At 45.6% G+C, this 20,037-nt stretch overlaps 1 protein-coding gene across 1 annotated transcript in view; it reads left to right on the top strand.

Annotated features, from left to right (window-relative positions):
* GPC3 (glypican 3) overlaps nucleotides 1–20,037 on the top strand; it is a 145,708-nt gene that overhangs the window by 112,305 nt on the left and 13,366 nt on the right. The window contains exon 7 of the mRNA XM_032196473.1: nucleotides 6,781–6,934. Within this exon, the coding sequence (XP_032052364.1) occupies nucleotides 6,781–6,934 (154 nt within the window). The remainder of the gene's footprint in view (nucleotides 1–6,780; nucleotides 6,935–20,037) is intronic.

Genomic DNA, 20,037 nt, shown 5'->3' with positions numbered 1-20,037 from the left:
GCAGAAATACAGATCCTGGTGTTTACAGTTTACAAAGCTTTAAATTCCCTTATTTTTAGTGGCATTTGGTACTTGGTGCCAGGGAACATTGAGTTTTTCTGTAATACGCGTAGTGTTTTGTTGCTGTCCAAGACAGAGAAAGCTCTCTAGAGCTCAGAAAGAAGCAAGTAAAATTGATGCTATTGATGCTGCATCAAGTTTCGGCTTGTGCATGCTCCTGTGCTGCCAAGGCAGTCTGTCCACAGAAGGGATAGAAAGGAACGGAGCTGGGAAATAGGAAAGCAGAGGGGAGGGCATCAATGCATCCAGTGATGAAGGCTGGTTAAATAATAAAGAAAATATTTGCTAATAAAAGATAATTTTTTCCATGCTATTTCTAGGACTAATAAGCAAAGGAAGTGGAGAGAATCGATTCTCCCTGTTGCATGCTTGTGCGTGATCAGGCCACAAAATTCAAAACACATGAGTTTTTGAAAAGTCCACAACTTTAGGCTTTTAAAATGGGTTCCTTGCCTTGATTCTCGCTTGTGATCAGATAATGACCTTCATAAGCAAAACAACCCCAGCTGTATTTCATAATGGGAATATACTTCTGTACATTGTAATGAGCTGTTAACAGGGAACAGTATCGTGTGAAAATCTGCACTTTTCCCATGATGCTGCCCTGATTTAAAAGCCACCCATAAATTATTCAGTGTTGCAAATTTAAAGGTTAGGATTGGCTATAAGATATATGCCCCCCCCCCCCCCCGACAATGTTTTCAGCAGACTGGAATTTAAAATGGAAAAACCTGACCTACTGGGAATCTCAGGGGTTGTGTGGGAAGTATGGAAGTATGGTGGCCTTTGTGTTGGGTGTTGGGAAGCATGTGGTCGGTGTAGGCGACTTACATGATGCAAGGAGAAAGAACAGCGTTGCTCCTGCAAAACTCTTTCTTACCAAGGCTCCTGAAGGATGGCATCCAAAATTTTGTGGACAGTCCTGAGTTGGTAGCTTGAGTTGAGTTTCTGAAAGGTTTCTAGCAGAGCCAGAGGTTGGCTTTCACTGCTGGGTTTGGTTCCCAGGGTCCTCTTCATGATGCGGAGCAGTACATAGCTGGGCATCCAGAGAGTTTCTGCAATACAGCACTCTGGATGTAGATGCTCGATTATTAAATGTATATTGCAATTCTGAATATTATTTTAGCTGCAAGATCAGTCTCCATCCTCTCCAGCATTTTAGGTTTGATCGTATTCCAGAGGCTTACTAAAAACATGCGAAGAATTTCAGTAAAACTCAGTGGAACACTTTTATTAAATTTTTTCAGTCATGCAAGCTAAATTAAATGACAGCTCTGTCCACCAAAAGATTACAAATATCAATCAGACTTCCCGCCTAAACTTATGAAGGAATTAAATGTTTTTCTAAAAGTCTTCTATTCTCTGTAATAATCTGTTTGGCTGTTCTATTTACTTTACATATTTTTGAAGTGTGTTGAAAGGGATGATTTCTGCCCTAAAGGAACACACTGCTTGTATCTCAGTGCTGATATTTTATCTGAATTTGTGGGCACAATTTTGGTATTGCTCAAATTGATGTTTGCAATACTGGGAGCATAGTTTCCAAAATGAAAAAACGGCTATTAAACTACAGTCCAAGGAACACAATGTTGATTTCTTTTTGGAGACGGGAGATTAATGATAAAAAGTATGTTGCAGCTCTCACTGTTTATGTTAAAATTGGAAAAACAAGACCAGGTGGCTCAGTGGGCTGGTGGGATGGTGAGCTCTGAGTGAAGTGGTTGTTAAGAATGAGGAGTTATAAAGATTTCAACATACGGTGGCCTGTCCAAATCCAGCTGAGTCATTACCCTGCGTTGCTGCATCTGTTTTTGTCTGGTCACTGTATGGTTATGAATAATTGTATAAATCATGCTGGGACGCCCCAGGGAGCTTTCCTTGCAGAAATGCTCGGCACACTGTTCTGATCTGGCTTGTTTTTTGAGCTTCAGGGAGACCACAGGACAAGCCAAGGAACAAATATTTATATGGAAACCAGCTGGGACTGCCTGGCATCCCTTGTGCCAATGCCCTTGTGTCCAGGGTGGGGGCATGATTTAAAAGCATGAGCTTGGAAGTAAAACTGATGCACGTCTGAGCTGGTGGAACTCGTAGTCAGGAGCAAAGGATGTGTCCCACGTGCTTCCTTCCGTGGTTACTGTGCAGATGGGAGATGAATGCCCCGCAGACACCTCTGAGACATGTGCATGCGCGCAGACTCCCACAATTAGCTCTCTCATTTACATTGGATACATTATAGTGTATTTTTGCCATTATGGTTTAGCAAAGAAGAGCAGATATGATTGTAAACTCTTGCAGCTGGGTGAATTGTGATTAAGTTAAAGCTATCTCACTGTTACATACTACTTTAGTGATCACTGGACTATGTATTTTCCTGCCTCTTACTATAGGCTTTAAACCACAGGACATGAATAAACTGTAATGTTAGGGTAGTAGTCAGCTCCAGTTGCTATTTAAGGACAGAGAAGCTATGTTCAGTCCACTGAATGTAATTTCATAAAGCATGCAGACCATGGTGGAGGCTGTGTAATGGTAGTTGAGTGTGGCTGTGACTGATGCTCTGGCTGCAGCTTCGTGGCAAACAAGGCCTGCATGGGAGTCATTACATCTAATTTGGCTGCTTAGGGGTGGCCTTTCAGCAAAAGCAAGCCTCCTTTGCCTCTCATTTTTCACTGCTTCCCTGGATCATCTTCTCTTCTGTAGCATTTTATTTCCTGAAGCATTTTTCCTGGTCACGTTTTGCTGCAGCACATCCCCTCTCCTAGAGAAAAGGTGCTGGCTGAGACAGTGAAGGCACCTGCTGATGCCTAGGCAGGTTTGCAGGGCTGAGGATGTCTCGATGCCTGCAAGCATCACTGTGCCCATTGCACACCACCATCAGCTTGCATTGGCCACATCCGTACCTTCCCTTCCCCATGGCTGAGGATGCTGCACTTTCTCCAGATGTTGCTGTAGACTGCACCAACTGTTTCAGATAAAGACAGGTTAAAAGCCAGGGCTTCACTGGAGTCCTGTGAGTGGTAACCCTGGGTTGTGGTGTGTAGAGGGGCTCTGGTTACATTCATGCTCACAGGGCTCCAGGGCTGTGCTTGTGTTTCATGTTGCTCCCTCTGCACCCGCTTCCTGGCTGTGCTGTGTGGAGGAAGGAGCAGCATGGGGTGGCCACCAGCCACTGCACAGGGACGTGCAGCTTGTGAGGCCCGCGTGGCATTTTTCAGAAAGTTCCCATTTTATTATGGCTACAAAGGCAGAGAAATTAAGCTGCTAATTTATAGCATGCCAAAAAAAAAAAAAAAAAAAAAGTAATACAAGAAATGCTCAGTAATTTCAGTGTTTGAAAACAAACAATTGAAAAATTCTGGTTCCCCCCTGACCTCCTCCAACCCCTCCTCCCCCTGCTAAGCTTATTAAATCTGAAAATGTCCCAGAACTTAATTCTCTCTGCTAGAAAGTTCCTTAGGCCTCTGCTGTTTCATGTGAGTAATGAAAGTTATGCTGCTGACATGTATGGTGAGGTCCCTGCTGTTTTGCTCCATGCCTTAGATGCAGAAGTGAGCATCCTGTAGCCACATGGTTGCAGTCCCCTTGGTCCACAAGGGGCTTTTTTGTGTGTCCTTTTTTAGTGGTTGTGTACTGGGGCAATGAGCCCTAACCGGTATGGGACACCCACGTTATATTTTCAGCTGATAAACTGCTCTGAGGAATGCTGTTAGCTCTGTCATTTACCAAGTCCTTATTTACAGTGAGCTTATTTATTGCTGAATTCCTTATTTGCAGTGTAAAGATGTGTTGCAGGATTTGACAGGCATTGTCTGTCCGTGGCATGTGGCTGCATGAACCATGGTGCTTCTTGGTCCCCCTTTGACATTTGGGCTTGATGTCCATGCCCAAAAGGTGTGTGGTAACTGCTGGGGGGGGGGGGGGTGCAGCACTGCTGCAGCCTGCGGGAGGGCCGACAAAAGGCATCACTGCCAGGAGTGGGGTGCAGGTCTCGCGGTGCCATGGCGTGTGAGAAACACCAGGCTCAGAAGCAAGAGCCAGTGCACGACGTGCCTTTGAGCATGATTTCCCCTAAAAACATTTCATAAACACTGGGGGCTTAGTTTGGAAGAGAGAAATGCAAAGAGTGATAAGGCCTGAGCAGTTGCCGTGTTTGGTTTGTGTGAGGTCTGCTCTGTGCTGCACCCAACTCTGCATTTGCTTTGCTTTTTTTTGTGGTCATGCAATATTCTGGGAAAGGCCCGTAAATATCTAAATAAAATAAAGCTCCTGAAGAGCGAATTGGACGTTTTGAGCCAAAGCCTGTTGAAGGACACAGAAACTCATCCCCTGAGCTTCTCTGAGTTTTGGGGGGATGGGCTGCATTTTACCTCCTAACGCGGGTGTGGAGCCAGGCCATCCCTGGTTCAGGGTGTGTGGACACAACTGGATTGCTGCTTGCTCTGAGAAGAAACAACAGGTTAATGCTGCAGTTGCCAAAATGCTTATGGTGGTGCTGGGGTGTCCTTGTCCTCAATTGCTCCCTGCTATGGACCTTTGTGAGTCTTTATCACCCAGCCCTGAGCCCCTGCAGGGCTACAGGATGCTTGTGGGGAGAGGAGAAATGCAGCAGGGAACACCCCCCCCACACCACCACCACCTTTTCTTGCAGTGTCCTTTTGTCTTTGGTTCACAAAAGCACGGCTGTGGAACAGGGCAGACTGCTGCATGCCCAAAGGAGAGGTTTGCCGCGTTGCTTCTGCCCGCGGGGCACGGCGCACACAGACAGCATGGCCAGGAAAACTGAAGTGGTCTCACGTCGAGCCATTTGTTTTTCATTATGCTATGCTACTCTAATATAAACAATAAGGTATGTGGACATTGCTGTGGACAGAGAGCCAGATGCTGAAAGCATTCCTCCAAGGCTGTATAAACTTCAGCAGCTAAATATTTTAGGAACTGTTTTCTAAGGCTAGCCTAATAGTTTAAAAATATAACCTAGATTCCAGATATTAAAAAATGCCTTTAAAGGCACGCATATTGCTGCAATAGTTGGAAACAACTAAACCCCTGAAGTAAGCAGAAGGCTCCCATTTTGCAATATCTTCTGTTACTTATCCTTTTTGTTATTTTTCTTAATACTGAGATTAAATTCAAGAAGGCTTTTAACAGTGTAGTGGTAGTGATAGAAATTTTCAGCATATATTAATGGGCTGACTCACACTTTCAAAGTGAAGCTGGGTTTATGATGAAATAGCTGGGTTCTTTTAGCAATAGCATAATCAGAAAAGTCAGTGGGAAGAGGAAGCCAGTATCTTAAAGATGTCTAATCCTACCATGCACCGTGAAGGGGCAGCATTGAGAGCTCCCACCCGTGTTTGAAAGCAGTCCTGACCCTGTATTCAGTGGAGGTATTCAAATCTTCATCTCAGCAATGTGCAACCTGTCACGATTAGTTAGGACTTGACTTTAAAGCACTGGAAGTGTTTTTCTGCTTGAAAATACCAGAGTTGCTTTGTGTGGATTACAGATTCTGTCACTGCCTAGCAAAGTTAAATCCTACCTTAATCCACTGCTGTTAGAAAGCTCATCTCTACAAGCATCTTCAAAAATACATCAGGAAACGTGAGAGGTTTGGAAGAAAAGCCTGGCTGTGGGGGAGAATGTTTGTAGGTGCTCTTGTCATCACTGTGCTGATTGCCTTAGGCAGGGCTATGCTGGGACGAGGGCTCTTTGCACCTCTGTGGTAGGATTCGTGGTGTATGGAGCTGTCCTGGTTGCCCAAAGTAGTGTCAGTGCCCCTGGAAATGTTGAGGGCATTACTGGACCAGTACTTCTGGCTGAGATTGAGAGCAGCTCTTTGTTTTATTTTCTCATGTCCACTTCATGCTCTGCCAAAGGACTGAATGACTGGTCTGTCAGTCTAAGTCTTCTCTGGACGTGGTGGGCTTGATTTTCTGAGCTGCTCTTTTCTTGCAGATCCCGAAAACTTAGAGTAGCATCCTCTGTACTTCAAGAGTAAAGAATGAGATTTTTAGGTTATTTTTGTGGGACACCATACGGATCTGAGAGATCTGTCACTTCTTTTCACACGTGTTACTTCTCAGATAGGTGATAATCCATGACAGCCACGCAGTGTTGTCTTCCAAAAGATTGCCTTATATTGAATTGACAACACGAAGACCCATGGTGGCATAGCAGTAACTAAGCCTGGGGCTGAGTTCAGCTGCTCCCTGTATGTGAGTGGGTGAAGGATCCTTGCTTCTGCTTGCCCTCAACCACTGACTATGGCTCAGCTACACCGTTGCTTCTGTGTCCAACTTCCGTGGGAAAAGAAAAGCTTCATCTTGCCAGTAGTTTTTGTTGTGACAGGCAGGACTCAATCTGGCTCAGCTCTGGAAATGTGTTTGGCTGCTGACCCCTGGGCTTCAGTGGCTAGTAGTTGTCCTCCAGCCTCTGGTGCGAGGCTCACTGAGGAAAAGCCAAGGATCAGAGATACTCAGTGTGGTTTTGTTTCCTTCTTCTGTTTCTTCCACTGAGGTTTTGTGTGTGGTTTTGTCCATGAATGAACCTGAGTTCTTCAGTGCTTTGATGCAAGGCATGCACTGGCGTTCTGGCTCACCATTCTGGCTTCACCCAGTCCTGTCCTCTTTTTGTCACCCAATCTCCCTGCAAGTGACAGGTGAAGAGGTAGGGAGGGTGGCAGAAGCTGTTAAATGACTGTCACATCCTGTCTTTCAGCTGCTCAAAGGGATGGCTCTGCCCCGCCAAAAAGCCATGGGCAAAACCACAGAGGAGGAGGAGGAGAGCGGAGACTGCGATGATGAAGATGACTGCAGCAGAGGCTCTGGGGATGGAGAGCTGCGAGTGAGGAACCAGCTCCGGTTCTTAGCAGGTGATGGGGATGGTGGTCCTGCGGCGGCTGTCCCGCTGGGGTTTGTAAGTCTGGGTGACAGCATGAGGAGCTGCTCAGCTTTCCACTGCCATGGCCCAGAGGCTGTTTGTACTCAGCGTCCTGCTGGCTAGCCTAAGTGCTGCTGAGACAGCAGCTAGAAAAGTGATGCTGTTACTTTCCAGGTGGGTTTTGCAGGGGTGTGTTGAGGACAACCTGGCTGTGGGTATCAGTCACCCTCTTCTCTCATTCCCTCTGCTGCCTACACTTGTGAGTTTAAAGGGGAGCTTCTCTGCTTTGGTGGAGGGCTTCAGAAAATCAGTAAAGATGGCTTGACTGCAGCAAAACATCTTGGTTGTTTCTGATGTAGGGTTTAGAGACTCAGGGTAATTTAAAAACAAATGAAAAAAAAAAAACAAAAAACAAAAAACACTTCATTTTTCAGAAGTGATTTAGGTACTCAGGAACCTAAAATTGCATTGACAGTATGATTCATGTCTTTGGTTGCTTTGAAGATGGCCACAAAACATCCTGATGCTTCAAGGCTACATTATTTGTAAGGTCAGCCATATTATTAGTAAGGTCATTATTAGTAAGATCACCCGGTCACCCATTGGGACGAGGAAGTCAAGGTCCATTTGCTACTTAGGGAGTCACAAATCTGTTGGTGCGTGCCTTCTCCCTGACCCCCTAACTGCTGCTGTCCTCCTTCTGACTCCGTGGAGCTCAGCAGCACCGTCTGTTGTGCTCACATGAGCAAGGCCAGGCTGCTTGAGGCCACGTCCACTGTGGATGTGTGGTGTCTGCTGAACGTGGGTCTGCGGCTGGAGGTTTGGTCCAATTAATGCTGGTTCCAGTGCTGCGCTTTGCTCTTCGAGAGACCAGACAACTGAACCTGGATAAAATCAGCTTTACTGCTTTGAAGTTTAAGAGGCAAATTTGGGCTCTTAAACGAAGCACAGATGTTTATAAATTCCCTTCCATTGGTCTGGGATAATTAAAATATCCTTAATGAAGTGAGAGCTGAAATATTAAATGCCAGTTTCATATCAAAGATTATTGACACATTATGTAAAATATATAAAATACATATATTCAAATATTGGTTAAGGGAAGGAAAAGGCTTTTTAAGTCCTCCAGTCCAGGTCTGAAAGAGAAATATGTAATTTGGAGAAGGATAAAATGTCCTTTCTTTCATCCAAGAACTAAATATCAAAGTGTATGTTAAGGAAATGCAGGTGATCCACATTATTTTGAGTTGAGAGCAGAGATACGTGTTTCATTTTCCATGATCTTTGTGTCACACTTTTATGCTATTTTAATGTGTTTCTAATTTCCTCTTATAGCTTTCCTTATAATATCATCAGTGATCTCTGAAACTGTGTATATAATCCTTTCTGCCTTCTTCTATCTCTCTAGGCTAGTTTAATCACTGTATTGATCTCCCAGATAACCTGCCTGTCTAGCAATTTAGACCTCTCTTGTCACTGTGGTATGTGAACATCTTATATGGAAAGAGGGCTTATCCTCCCTGTGCTACTCTGCTGGAGGGTGTTTGCTGCTGACTTTGCTACGGATTGGGTAAACATTAACTTTACATAGTGAAAAAGCAGCAGTGGCTTGGGGCATTGTCTTCTCATCAGGTTAAGCCTCTCAGGCTGCTAAGAGCACTGGGTTTGACCAGCACAGCTTTTAGGCTCTAGCTGGCCTTAGAGGACATGTTCTGTGCCATCATGGTGGCCACAGAGACTTTCTAGATCTTCCTCAGTTGAGCATGCAATTTTGTGTGTGTGCGTTTTGTCTTAGAGCAGAAAGGCAAGTTGATCTGACAGTGGCAGAATCATATTTGGTTGGTATTGGATATAAATTGAGACTCTGTTCAAGTTTTATGTTGGAAACAAGCCCAGGAAAAGTTGCTGATGGTGCGGAAATACTCACTTTCAACATTTTAAGAATATTTCTTTTCACTTTGAAAAGGGTATTTTTCAATTAATTTTTTTCATCATATCATAAGTACATAAGAATATAAAAGCGACCAGAAACCATTCCACATTTCCCCCTGTTCCACAAATTCTAAATTTTAGGTTAGCATGCTGATTTGAAACGATGCCAGGCTTTGAAATCTGGAAATACTTTGTGAAACAAACTTTTACATTTAGCCTGGCTTTATCTCCCTCTTTCCCAAGGTGGTTACCCTGTAACAGAGACACACAGGACTGGGAGCGGCTGGGAGTGAGCTGCTGACGGTTCCCTGCTTTTATCACATGCTGGATGCAATGCAGTGCTCAGGCAGCAAGGTGGCTGGATGGCCAGCAGTGCATGTGTCCTAGCGTGGTGACCAAACATGCAAACCCCTTTCAAGCATGCTTCCCTGCTGGTCTTCAGGTTTGCTGTTGGGGAATGCATACGGGTGCTTTGCTTTCTTTTTCTTAGAGGTCTGGTTCAGCTCAAGAGGAAATATCCCTGGCCCTATGATAGCAGCAGAGAACTCCTCCCTCGCTAAGGGTTGACTATGCCTTACAGATGGACTTGGCAGGCAGCTCTGCAGCGTGTCATCCTGTTATCCAAGGGTAACAGGGAAAAAATCATGTGGTCCTGTGAAGTGAGGTTGTGGACCGCGTCTGGGCCATGTGCCCCAGGTTCTTGGCCCTGCCTTAAAATCTCATTTGTAATGGGATCACTCTGTAAGATAAAGGCTTTAACGAGGCACATAAACATCATGCTGCCACCGAATCTTTGCAGCAAAGTGGAGTGCAAAAGGATGTGCATCCCACTGACTGTCCTGTCAGTGACATGGGGAGCAGGAGAGGTGGGTGACTCCCGCTGAGCGCAGGCAGGCACTGGGTCAGCCTGGAGGTAGAATGAAAAAGTTGTCAGTTTGCCATCTCGGTGGCTTTTGCATGAGAAAGCTCAGCGCTGTCTCACCCAAGAGGCAGGTCGTTTGGATAGTGCATCTGTCCTGACAGTCAGACTTTCTCCCGCTCCTCGGCACGGGTGCTGCCAGTCCTGTCGGGTAATAACTGCAAACAGCTGCTCGGTGCTGGCCTCAGCGAGGTGTCCCTCTGAAGGTTTGGAAAATGTGGAGACTAAAAAAAGAGTAAAAGGAGGAAAAAAAAAAAGTCAGTCTTGAATACAGACTAGTTTTGATTTATCGCCTGTTGTATAAAATGTAACCTTTGTTTCCTATTTATAATGACCCTGTAATAACTGGACAGTCAACTTAAACTTTAATGATTTAAACATACTTGTAAACTGTCAAGTCAAAAGTTTGTGAGTGACTATAAACATATGTTGGTGAGCGCTATATGCTAATAAATTCATTATTATGTTGCCCCAGTGGGAAACATGGAGATGGCAGACTTTTTTATGATAGGTCTTTTATTGTTTGTCACATCTGCAACACATTAAGGATTTTGAAGGCAGATAATGTTTACAATAAGAGGAGGATTGAAAGCCTTCCAGCTCAGTGAAGAGCGCTTCCTGTTTGTCAATGGAGTAACCGTGGAACTGGCACCCTGTGCACGGAGCTCCAAAAATAGAGATGTGTACATACGCACGCATATATTTATGCCACACCAATGGCAAATCATGCCAGCGAATAAATTATAGTATTTTCCCCCAAATTGCGAGTCAGTGCAAATGTATTCCAGAATCTATGATACAAACATGTCCTCGCACTCTGCTGAGATCAGTCATCCTACACCACGTACCCAAAGCAAACAGAGCCTGGGGAAGCTGGCGCTTCACTGCTGCTCCAGACAGCCACCCGCTAATTAGCTCACCTCCGGCATTCTCGCTCAAGATGCCACTTATAACTGACAAGCCGGTTGCCAGGAAGCCTGAAAATAAAACATGGGTGCTGGAGACGCTCCTGTGCTGAATGGCTTTAGCAGGGGCTGTGGGAGAGGAGGTACAACCTTTTCAGGTGGTTTGCAACAGTGGTGGTGGATGTGGTTCCCTGGGCAGTTTGCAGGCTATTGGGGAGTTTGTTGGGATGAAAACGGTGCTTTTAGTGGCAGGAGCATCACCTGGGAGCATCCTGAGCAGTCCAGCAGCTGGGGTCAGGGGAAAAGGGGAAGGTTTACCCTTCCAAAATATCTGTAAGGCAGTAACAAAAGTTGTCTTGGGAACAGATGGATTTGGCAGAATTAAGCAGAAATAGTTTATGCTGGGAAGGGAAGTTGGCCTCATCCCATGAGATGTATAAGGATAGATGTATGCAATAAAGATATATAAAGATGGCTTGGCAGTGTGTGTGTGTGTAAAACAGCTCCCCTGCCTGGCTGTTCATGCAGGTTGGATAACAGGGAGTGTTGCCTTTCTCATCTCCCTTGGTTATTTATAAGGGCAGAGAGAATTTGCAGCTTGAGCCCCATTGCTGGTGCGGTACTCAGAAAGTGCCTTGTTTCTGCACCCTGCTTTCTGCTGCAGCTTCTGCTGCCCAGCCAAGCTGACTGTGTGTTTTTTCAGCAGTCCATGCTGTACTGGGGTGCTGGATGAAAGTCAGGATCAGCACTATGTGTTCATTGCTTTTCCAGGTTCTGTAACTCTAATAGCTTCTGCCTTTTTAGCCACTGATGTGTACCTCTAGGCTGGGTCATCTCAGAAAGTCTTGTCAAATTTATTTGGTTGCATTCCTCTCATTACCCCCATTTTCTCCCGGTTTTATTTCTGGACATCCTGGGAATCTGAGCTCCTTCCATCCCCATGCTGTGGCAGGGAACAGGAGATGCTGCTGCTGCTATGGCAGCTGAATTTCTTTTCCATGAAGAGCACCAAGCTGCTTGTTTGTGGTCAGGGCAGGGGGTGTGGGTGCTGGGCAGTGGCAGCTCTCGAGGCCAGGCAGGGTCAGTTTGTTTGCAGCCCTCGTGGTTTCTACAGCCCATTCTTGTGGGAACGTTTCCTTTAGAAGTGGGTATTCGTACTGGAAAATGGTTGTCCTCAGGCTTTTTGGCCACCTTTGCTGCTTGGCGGGTGTATCTGCATGTAACAGGACAGCGTGGTGGATGCACCAAGGGTGCTGTGAGTGCGTGGGCGTCTGCTGGGCCTCTCTCACTGCTTGTGCTTGGAGGCAGCCCAGTGGCATTTAAAATATTTACAAGATCATCTCTTTGGATTCTTTATTATGGCGATTGTTTCTCTGTAAATGCCTTCAGGGTGCCCGTATCTGAGCTGCAAATATCTGCTGATGCTGCTCTGCCTGATTTAGTGCCGAGCCTGGACAGTCGGTTCATTTGGATGTTTATCTGTCTGCTGAGAGAGACATTTTCAAATACCCAATTTACTTCAAAATACTCCTTCAGCAGGTGGAAAATGTCCCTGTCTGTGTGGATTCTGCTGACAGTGTGGGGACATGCGGCTGTTGTGCCTTCGTGCTGTACAGCAGGAAGATCTGTTGCAGGACCCACTTACTGTGCAGGGCTCTGCCCCACCTTTAGCAGAGGTGCCCTGTCCTTGTCTCCTGTGACTAGGTGAGCTGTTCTGGAGCTGTAATCCTGGAGCTGAAGCTGTATCCTTCTGCTATTTTTTTTCCTATTCTAATAAAAGCTTTAGGACTTTTACCCATATTTTTTGTAGCAGCAACTTTTTTTCCAACGACGGTGCTGTTGAATGCTTGACTGAAGCAAGGATAGCAGAAACATGCTGTTTTACAAGACATTCATCCTGTCCCAGGGCAAAAATCCGACAAGGCCGAATGTCAGCTAGATTATCCTGATGGAAGAGCTGGAATTGTACCAACTAAAACAGTGCAATAGCTTGATTATTGCTTTTCTATTTCAAGTGTTTGTGTTTGTTGAAATTTCTCCTATTAATGAAAATTTGGTTGGAAGTCAAGAATTCTTTGTCACTGTTCAAATACAAGCAAGAAGATAGAGAAGGGGGATCATGCAAAGCAGTTGGCTGAAACTGTAACTGAGTGTCAAGTTCACTAATTCACTTTTGAAATCAACAATTTATTTTATTTTTCAATTGAGAGACTAGGAAAATTATTGGTGGCTTTCAGAGATGTGCTTGTTTATAGGACCCTTCAGATGGCTGTTTGTGATGGTGTGACTGTTTCAGGCCTCACAGTATATAAAATGTGTACATTTTAAAGGTTGCTTTTAACTTGTATGCTGAGAATTCCTCCAAAGCAGTGGTAAGTCCACAGCTGAAAAACTAGAAAGCTCACGTATTAGTAAAATAAATATGCAGTTTACAAAGTACTGCATATGTACAAAAACATCTATGAAAACAGTAAGTAAATCCACTAGGTATGTTAATCCCATGTTCTTACTTTTCTGGTCTTGAGTTGTATTTTTTTTAAAATATTTTCAGTGTAGTAGTAGCAGGTCTAAATCTGACTGAGATATCTGTATGTTGCGTTTTTAGGAGCTGGTTTCCACTTCCTTGGTTCCCTATGACCCAAAGCGAAGAATAATGTACCAGGTTTTTTAAAGCAGGATCAGTGGAGGACATTTTAATCCTTGATAGTTGTGTAGCCATAAATCAAATGCATCACATTCACAATGTGAGAGGAAATTGGTCTAAATACTTTTGGAATCTCCAATCTATGCTGGTTCCTGGCTTCAGTATATGGTGACTGGCTGAAATCTAACAGTTTGAGATATACTGAAGGTCAGGTGGGATGATTTGCTGCTCTTACATTGTACAAAGGCACAAGTCTTTGTAAATCTGTGGTTGCTTTTTAGTCCCAGAAGTTTGTAATGCTACTCTTCTGGCAAAAGGTTTTCCCCTCTGTTCAGGCTTAAACATAGATTGCAAGTTTGAATAACAGTTTGTGTTGTGCCAGAGAGTCTAAGGAGACATTTTTCAACAGTGTAATTTGGGAGCTAATGTATCTTTAAAGCGTTACTGAGTGCGACATTATACATGACTGAACGCATCAAAACAATTTCAAGTATGCAAAGATCTGCCCAGTTGCAATAGTGATAGTCATATTTATCTTTAAAGAATGATGAATCTGTTTTTCTGTGGCTTGAAAATGCATGAGTTCTTCTGAAGCTGCGAAACACACTTCCTGACTCAATGCAAACTTCTTTCCGTGCTATTTTTCTTCAGGGAGAGACAAAATAGTTTAGATAGATTTCTTTTTAAGGGATGAAAATAAAGGGATATTTCAGACAGAAGCAGAGCAGGTGGTACTTGCTAATGGACTGACAAGATAACCTTACACTGATAGTCAGGGCTTCATATCTGTGCCGTTTGCCATACAAAGAGAGGTTTGTCTGCAAGCCTGATAACAATACAACGTGTTGATTGACTTTTCACATGGGAGAGGGTGCCCCTTTCGTGAGTGGCTTGGCTTTTACTAATGCCCTACTGCAGGTAAGCTGATAAGAGTGATTACAGTGATGTAATAAATGAGTCTGCAGTGAGCAGCCCTTCCTGGTGTGGCAGGAGAGAGCTCCTGCCCCAGGGCATGTCCCAGCTGTGCCAGCTGCTGCATGTGCCCAGCACTTGTGTCAGTGTGCTGGCCCTCAGCTGTAAAACATCCCACAAATGTCCCGTGTGTGTTGGACTGGGCTGTCCCACATCCCTGTCCTGTCCCATGTCTGCTGTGGCTCCTGGTCTCAGAAAATGATGGATGTGTCCTGCGTGAAGAAGGGCTGCCTTCATTACTGGTAGTGTTTCCACTCTTCTGCAGTCCAGGACAGGCTGGCACAGCCTATGTCCTTTCCTTGTGGACTTCTACATAAGCACACCTCACTGCATTGTCTTCAGCCCAGATGTGGAGTAAAGGCAGGTGCCCTTGTTAGCTCATCCTTGTGATCACATTGCAATTTGTTGCTTCTGGTTATACCTCAATGGCCAGGTTTCTTTGACCACTGGAGTACTGCTGAAGGAGAGTAGCCATGGGACAACACTACAGCTGATCTGTGGCTGCAGTCCTGCAAAATGGTGGCATGTGGAAACCACAGCCACTGTTTGAAAGCACAACTGGGTTGTCAACACTGGGATCCTTTGGAGCATGCCACTGTAATGCTGGGGACTGGACTTCAGGCAACAAGTATTGAATGTGAAGGACAACATGCAGCAGGGACACTCGGAGGTTGTATGGAGTCGAGAACACAAGAAGGGAAACTCATGGAACTAAGATCCATCAAGGACTCCTAAACAAAGCTTGGCTTAGGATGGCATTGACATGCATCTGCCCAGAACACATCTTGGGGAAACTGTGGAAAAACTGCAAACACAATTAACATTGGTCCAGGTGACCCTGCCTCATTGAAAGGGTCTATGAGAGGGTCCTGGGCTCTCAGCTGGGGCTGTTGCATTGCTTTCAATCATCTTGGCCTGAGAGAGATTCCCAAGAGGGTAGATGTTGTTTCAGGTGGACCGTGGAAGTCAGCTCTTACTAGAAAACTTGTGTACAGCTTTCACAGTACCTTTGAGCCCTAAAGGGAAGAAGATGGGAAATGCTGAAACTCTCCAGACTGCCTTAAAAATCCTGGCATCTTGGTTCCCTTCGTTCCTTCACTGAATTTGAACAAATGTGTTTTTACATGGGATATCACGCCAATGACTTAGCAGTGCAAGCTGCAGCATTGCATTATGGCAGCAAGTGAAGGCTCTGTGGAGCTGATGTTTACTTAGATGTGGTTGAGTGAGAGCCTACACAGTAGTGATTTCCTTACCCAAGATCCATCAGGTTAGGATGGATGCAGATGGAGCATTGCACTCTTGAAAACAGTTTTTTACTTTTTTCTGTGAATACAAGTGCATATACATGGACCTGATCCTAGCACCTGGCACTGGTGGTTAATACTCTCCAGCAGCTGGAAACACAAACCTGGTCTGGAAGGAGCCTGTCTTTCTAGCCCTTGCTGAAAAGATAAAGGAATGAGGGAGAGGGATGCTCCTCCAGAGAAATCTCCCAGGACTCAGTGTTTTCATGTTTCATGAAACTCATGTTTCTTTCTCTCTTCTCCCCAACCCTTGTCTTGCTGTAACTGCAAGTAAAAATAGCTTGCATTTGGGTCTGGACTGCAAATCACTCATCAGTTCGTGTATTACCAGGACACGATCGGTTACTGAGTCAACACTGCTCTGTTCACTTTCAGTGCGCTTCAGAAACGGGGGAATTCATCATTCGTCAGGAAGAAGCTCTCTTCAACTGTTCTGCATTAGCTGTGACCTGTGTGTGCACATCTGCCGTCCTCGCTGGGGCCAACACCAGTAGTAACATGAACTGAACCAGGTGTGTCCGAGCGCTGGCTCCACCAATTCCCTGATGGACCTCCACCAGCTTCCCGACCCTTCGCACAGGGAGATAAATGAGCTGTGAACTGGAGGAGAGATGTCCTTCCCACGCGGTGGATGCTGGTGGGCTGCGCTCTGCCTTCACCATGCATCCCTGGCCCTTGTGGTTTCCTGGCCTTTCATGGCTCTAAGGAGAACCCAGATGGCTTTATTCTGTATCAACGAATTTCACGCAGCTGAGTGCTTCTGAACTGCAAAAGCCAGGTTTGTCAGTCTTGCCAGCTCTTGTGGGTCTATGGTATACCTCACTTTGGGCTAAAAAAGGGCTGACCCCAGAACTTAACCTCCCCCCGTGGTGCTTCTAGGGCAGGTTGGAAGCTTTCTGATGGGGAGACTTTGATTGGAGAATGCCTCTCTGCTGGAACTGAGATGCGGTGAAGTATGCTGAGGTTTTGGACAGGTTTTCTGTTTTGGAAATAAATTCAAACATCTTTCTCTGCTCCTGCAGTGGGGAAATGCAGAAACAGCCTGTTTGCCCATCCTGGAATGTGTAATATTGTCAGCTTTCACTTCAGAGAGGCTTTTTGTCCTTGTTTGAGATTGTTTTAATTACACCACAGGAAAAATGAAATCTAAATGAATTGATTGGACTTTGTTGGAGTAGTATGTTTTGGCCTCCCCAAGTCAACTTGCCTTTTTTTTTTTTTTTCAAGCAACAGAAAATTTGGACACATTTTGCCTTTGTTCTGCTTTGGAGCAGTAGCGCATTCCACGTTTTCTGTGGGAATGGAAATCTGGCATTTTGACTAGCTTCTGTTGTTTCAGAAAATGTCTTCAGTGGTATTTAGAGCTCTTGACAATATCTTGCTGTCCCAGCCGCTTCCCGCATAGGTCGCCCTGCACAGGGCAGCTGCAGCAGGAGGCTGGGTCTACGTCCAGCACGGGTCATAAATGTCCCAGCTCGAGGACGTCACTTGCTAGTGCCTTTATTTTTTGAGACCTTACTTCATCCAAAGGCCTTGTCTGGTTGTCCCTTGCTGGATGCTGAAAGTCCCTGAGTGTCCAGGGTCACTGCATCCTATCTATGGCTGGCTGCTCTCTTGCTTGGTCATATGCCATTATTTGCTTCTAACCAGGCGTGCTACGATGGATGCACTGCAGTGGCAGGTACTGCTGGTTGCTGTGGGACCTTGCTCACTCCAGGCTGCGGCTGCTTCGGCAGCTGGACAGGCTGCCAGGGAGTATGTCACCATCTAAGGTCCAACACAGGACTCCCAGCAGGATTTCTAAAATGTAAATTGCAACTGCAATGTGATACATATCCTTTATTTTTTCCCTTCCTGTTTTAATTCAAATGCACTCAGTATCTTGAGTCTCTGTAAATTCATTGGACTTGAAACTATTTTGGAGTTGCTTGCGTCCCATGGATACTGGAGACGCTTCCTGCTTGGGGAGTCAGACATCTGCTGAAGCATGTTTTTGGACTTTTGTGTTACGCAGACTGCAGTTGGCAGGTGGGAGCTGGTGGTTATTATCAGAGTCTGAGTAATATCCTTTGCCTCGCTGATAACTCTCCACCGGCTGCTCTGCAGCTTTGGTACATTTGCTTGTCCTGTTCTGGTTTCTGTGTAGATTGTTCCGGTAAAAAGTAAATAAAAGTTGTATGCTCCCCAAAATCATAGCAGAACACAGCCTGTGATATTTCTTCCTCTTCCCTTGTCCGCATAAATCATCTGCTAAGGCAAGCTCAGGGAATGTGAAAGAATGCATTTATACCAGAAGTGCTTTTCTTTTGCTCCCTTCAAAGGGCAAACTTTCTTGCTTGTGATTTTGGTGTCTGCTGTCAGGGAGCACTTGATGTGCTGTCGCATTTGATTTCTGTTCCTGGCACTCATAGCTTTATTTCTGCTGTTGCAAAGATGAAAAAAGGCTCAAGGTGTGTCCAGTACCATGCAACAAACACGCGGCTGCATGCAGGGCTGGCTCTCCCCTCCGCGTGGCTGATGTGCATTCTGTCTGTGGGTGCTCTCACCAATACGTTGATTTTTCCAGATGTGGGGCAGTGGCGATCATCAGGTTGGGTAGGTCGCTGCTGGAGCCTGGTGTGTTTGCTGGAGGTGTCTGTCCGGAGGGGAGGGCTGTGTCAAGAGCTGCTGCAGCCAGGGGTGGTGTTTTGGGTGCGCATAGCAAAGGCTCTGTGTGCACTGCATTACCGTTGCGGATCTTGTGGGGAATCCTTTCTCAGCCATCTCCTTGTCTTTTTGATGCCCCCTTCCCACTCCCTGTTTACTTTATTTACCCCTGAAGCATTGAAGGAGCTAATTTGCTCTTGAGCTACTCCAGAGAAAGAAGCTGTGTGGTTTCTCCTGCCTGAGGTCTACTGACTGTTGGGTTTCTGGGGAGCAAACGCCAGCTTGTGGGCATTGGGGTCTTGGAGGTTCAGCTGATGCCTTTCCCTCTACTCTGCTTCTCTAAATGCTTTGAATGGCTGAACACAACAGAGGCAGCACGGGACTGCAGGCAGAGGAAGGTCCGATAGTCTCCCCACACACACACACAAATAATGCCACTGAAATCAGTCCTTGGGCATGCGTACAGCTGGGCACCGGCTGAAATACCTTGATGAACTGAGCCAGGTACTTCAGGCTATTAGCAGATGCTAAATAGGTCTTTCCTATTTAGTGGCCTTAATTTATTAAATCAGTCAGCAATACTCTGTGAGAAGTAGTGCTGGAAAAGGGAGCAGAGTGAGCTCTAAGTTTCCAATTTCTGCTGGATCAGGCCCCTGGAGATCTGTGTGATCTGGTGGACTGGAGGCAGTGCTATTGCAGTGACTCATAAACAGATGTGCCCAATTTACATTGCAGCTTAATACCTTTGTTTAAAAAAATGTTTTTTCAAGACAAATGTGTTAAAGCAGATGTTTCCAGTAAAACAAACGCTTGCGTGATTTACAAACAACTTCCCACCGCCAGAACTCATTAGAAAACGTAGAAGAAAGAAAAATGATTCTGTGTACCGACAAAAAAGATAAAATAAAATCAAAAAAATAAGCAGACTGTGAGGAGGTATTTCTACATATTGAATGAAAAGAACTGCTGTTCTTGGGTGGGGAAGCAGGAAGTTTGAGAGTGATTTTGGTTGCTAATGGCAGTAAGACTAACCCTGATCAGCTGCATATATTAAAGAGCAGAAACTTGTCTGTAAAAATACTTATCCATGTCCTGTTATGTAGGATACAAGGTAACTGGGACCACTGTGTGGGATTGCCCAGAGGCTACCAAATCCCTCAAATCCCATTGAAACCTCCTACAAGCCCCCCCACACTGACTAACTTGATTTCCAACATGCTGGCTCTGGCCAGCAGAACCCGAGTTTGGGTTTTTAATGCTCCAGGGCTCCCTGGGCACGGGGGATGATATAGAGCTGTGGGACATCCCTGGCAGGGGAAATGTTTTGGGTACTGTGTGAGAGCAGGGCTGTGGTGCTGGTGGGTTGCTCTCTTCAGGAACTCCAATACTTGCTCTGCTGCATCTTGCAGCAGGTGTTGGGGAGTGAGGGCTTTTTTATTTCAGTCACTTGCTATTAAGCCACACCATAGCTTTGTGGTAGCCAGGGAGTCCTCTGCAGCCTGTGCAATCCCACTGCCATTTACATCCTTCACTGTTTCTGAGTCCCGTGCCTCCCACTCATCTCCCCACACCAACAGGAGATGTCTTTCTGGGGAACTGGGTGGCTGTGGGACTGCACTGACCATAAAGCAAAGCAAACAGATGCAGCTCCTACAGCAAACCTTGCTCCACAGGTGGACACCTGCATCAGCCTGGGTCTGTCCCTGAGATCCTTCTCTGTGCATCCCATGGCAGGGTCTGGAGGATGTTTCCTCTGTCCGCAACTGCGGC

This window comes from Aythya fuligula, chromosome 13 (genome assembly GCF_009819795.1).
Source record: "Aythya fuligula isolate bAytFul2 chromosome 13, bAytFul2.pri, whole genome shotgun sequence".
Taxonomy (NCBI): Eukaryota; Metazoa; Chordata; class Aves; order Anseriformes; family Anatidae; genus Aythya; species Aythya fuligula.
Note: the sequence above shows the minus strand (reverse complement) of the source record. Positions and strands in the feature narration are given on the sequence as shown.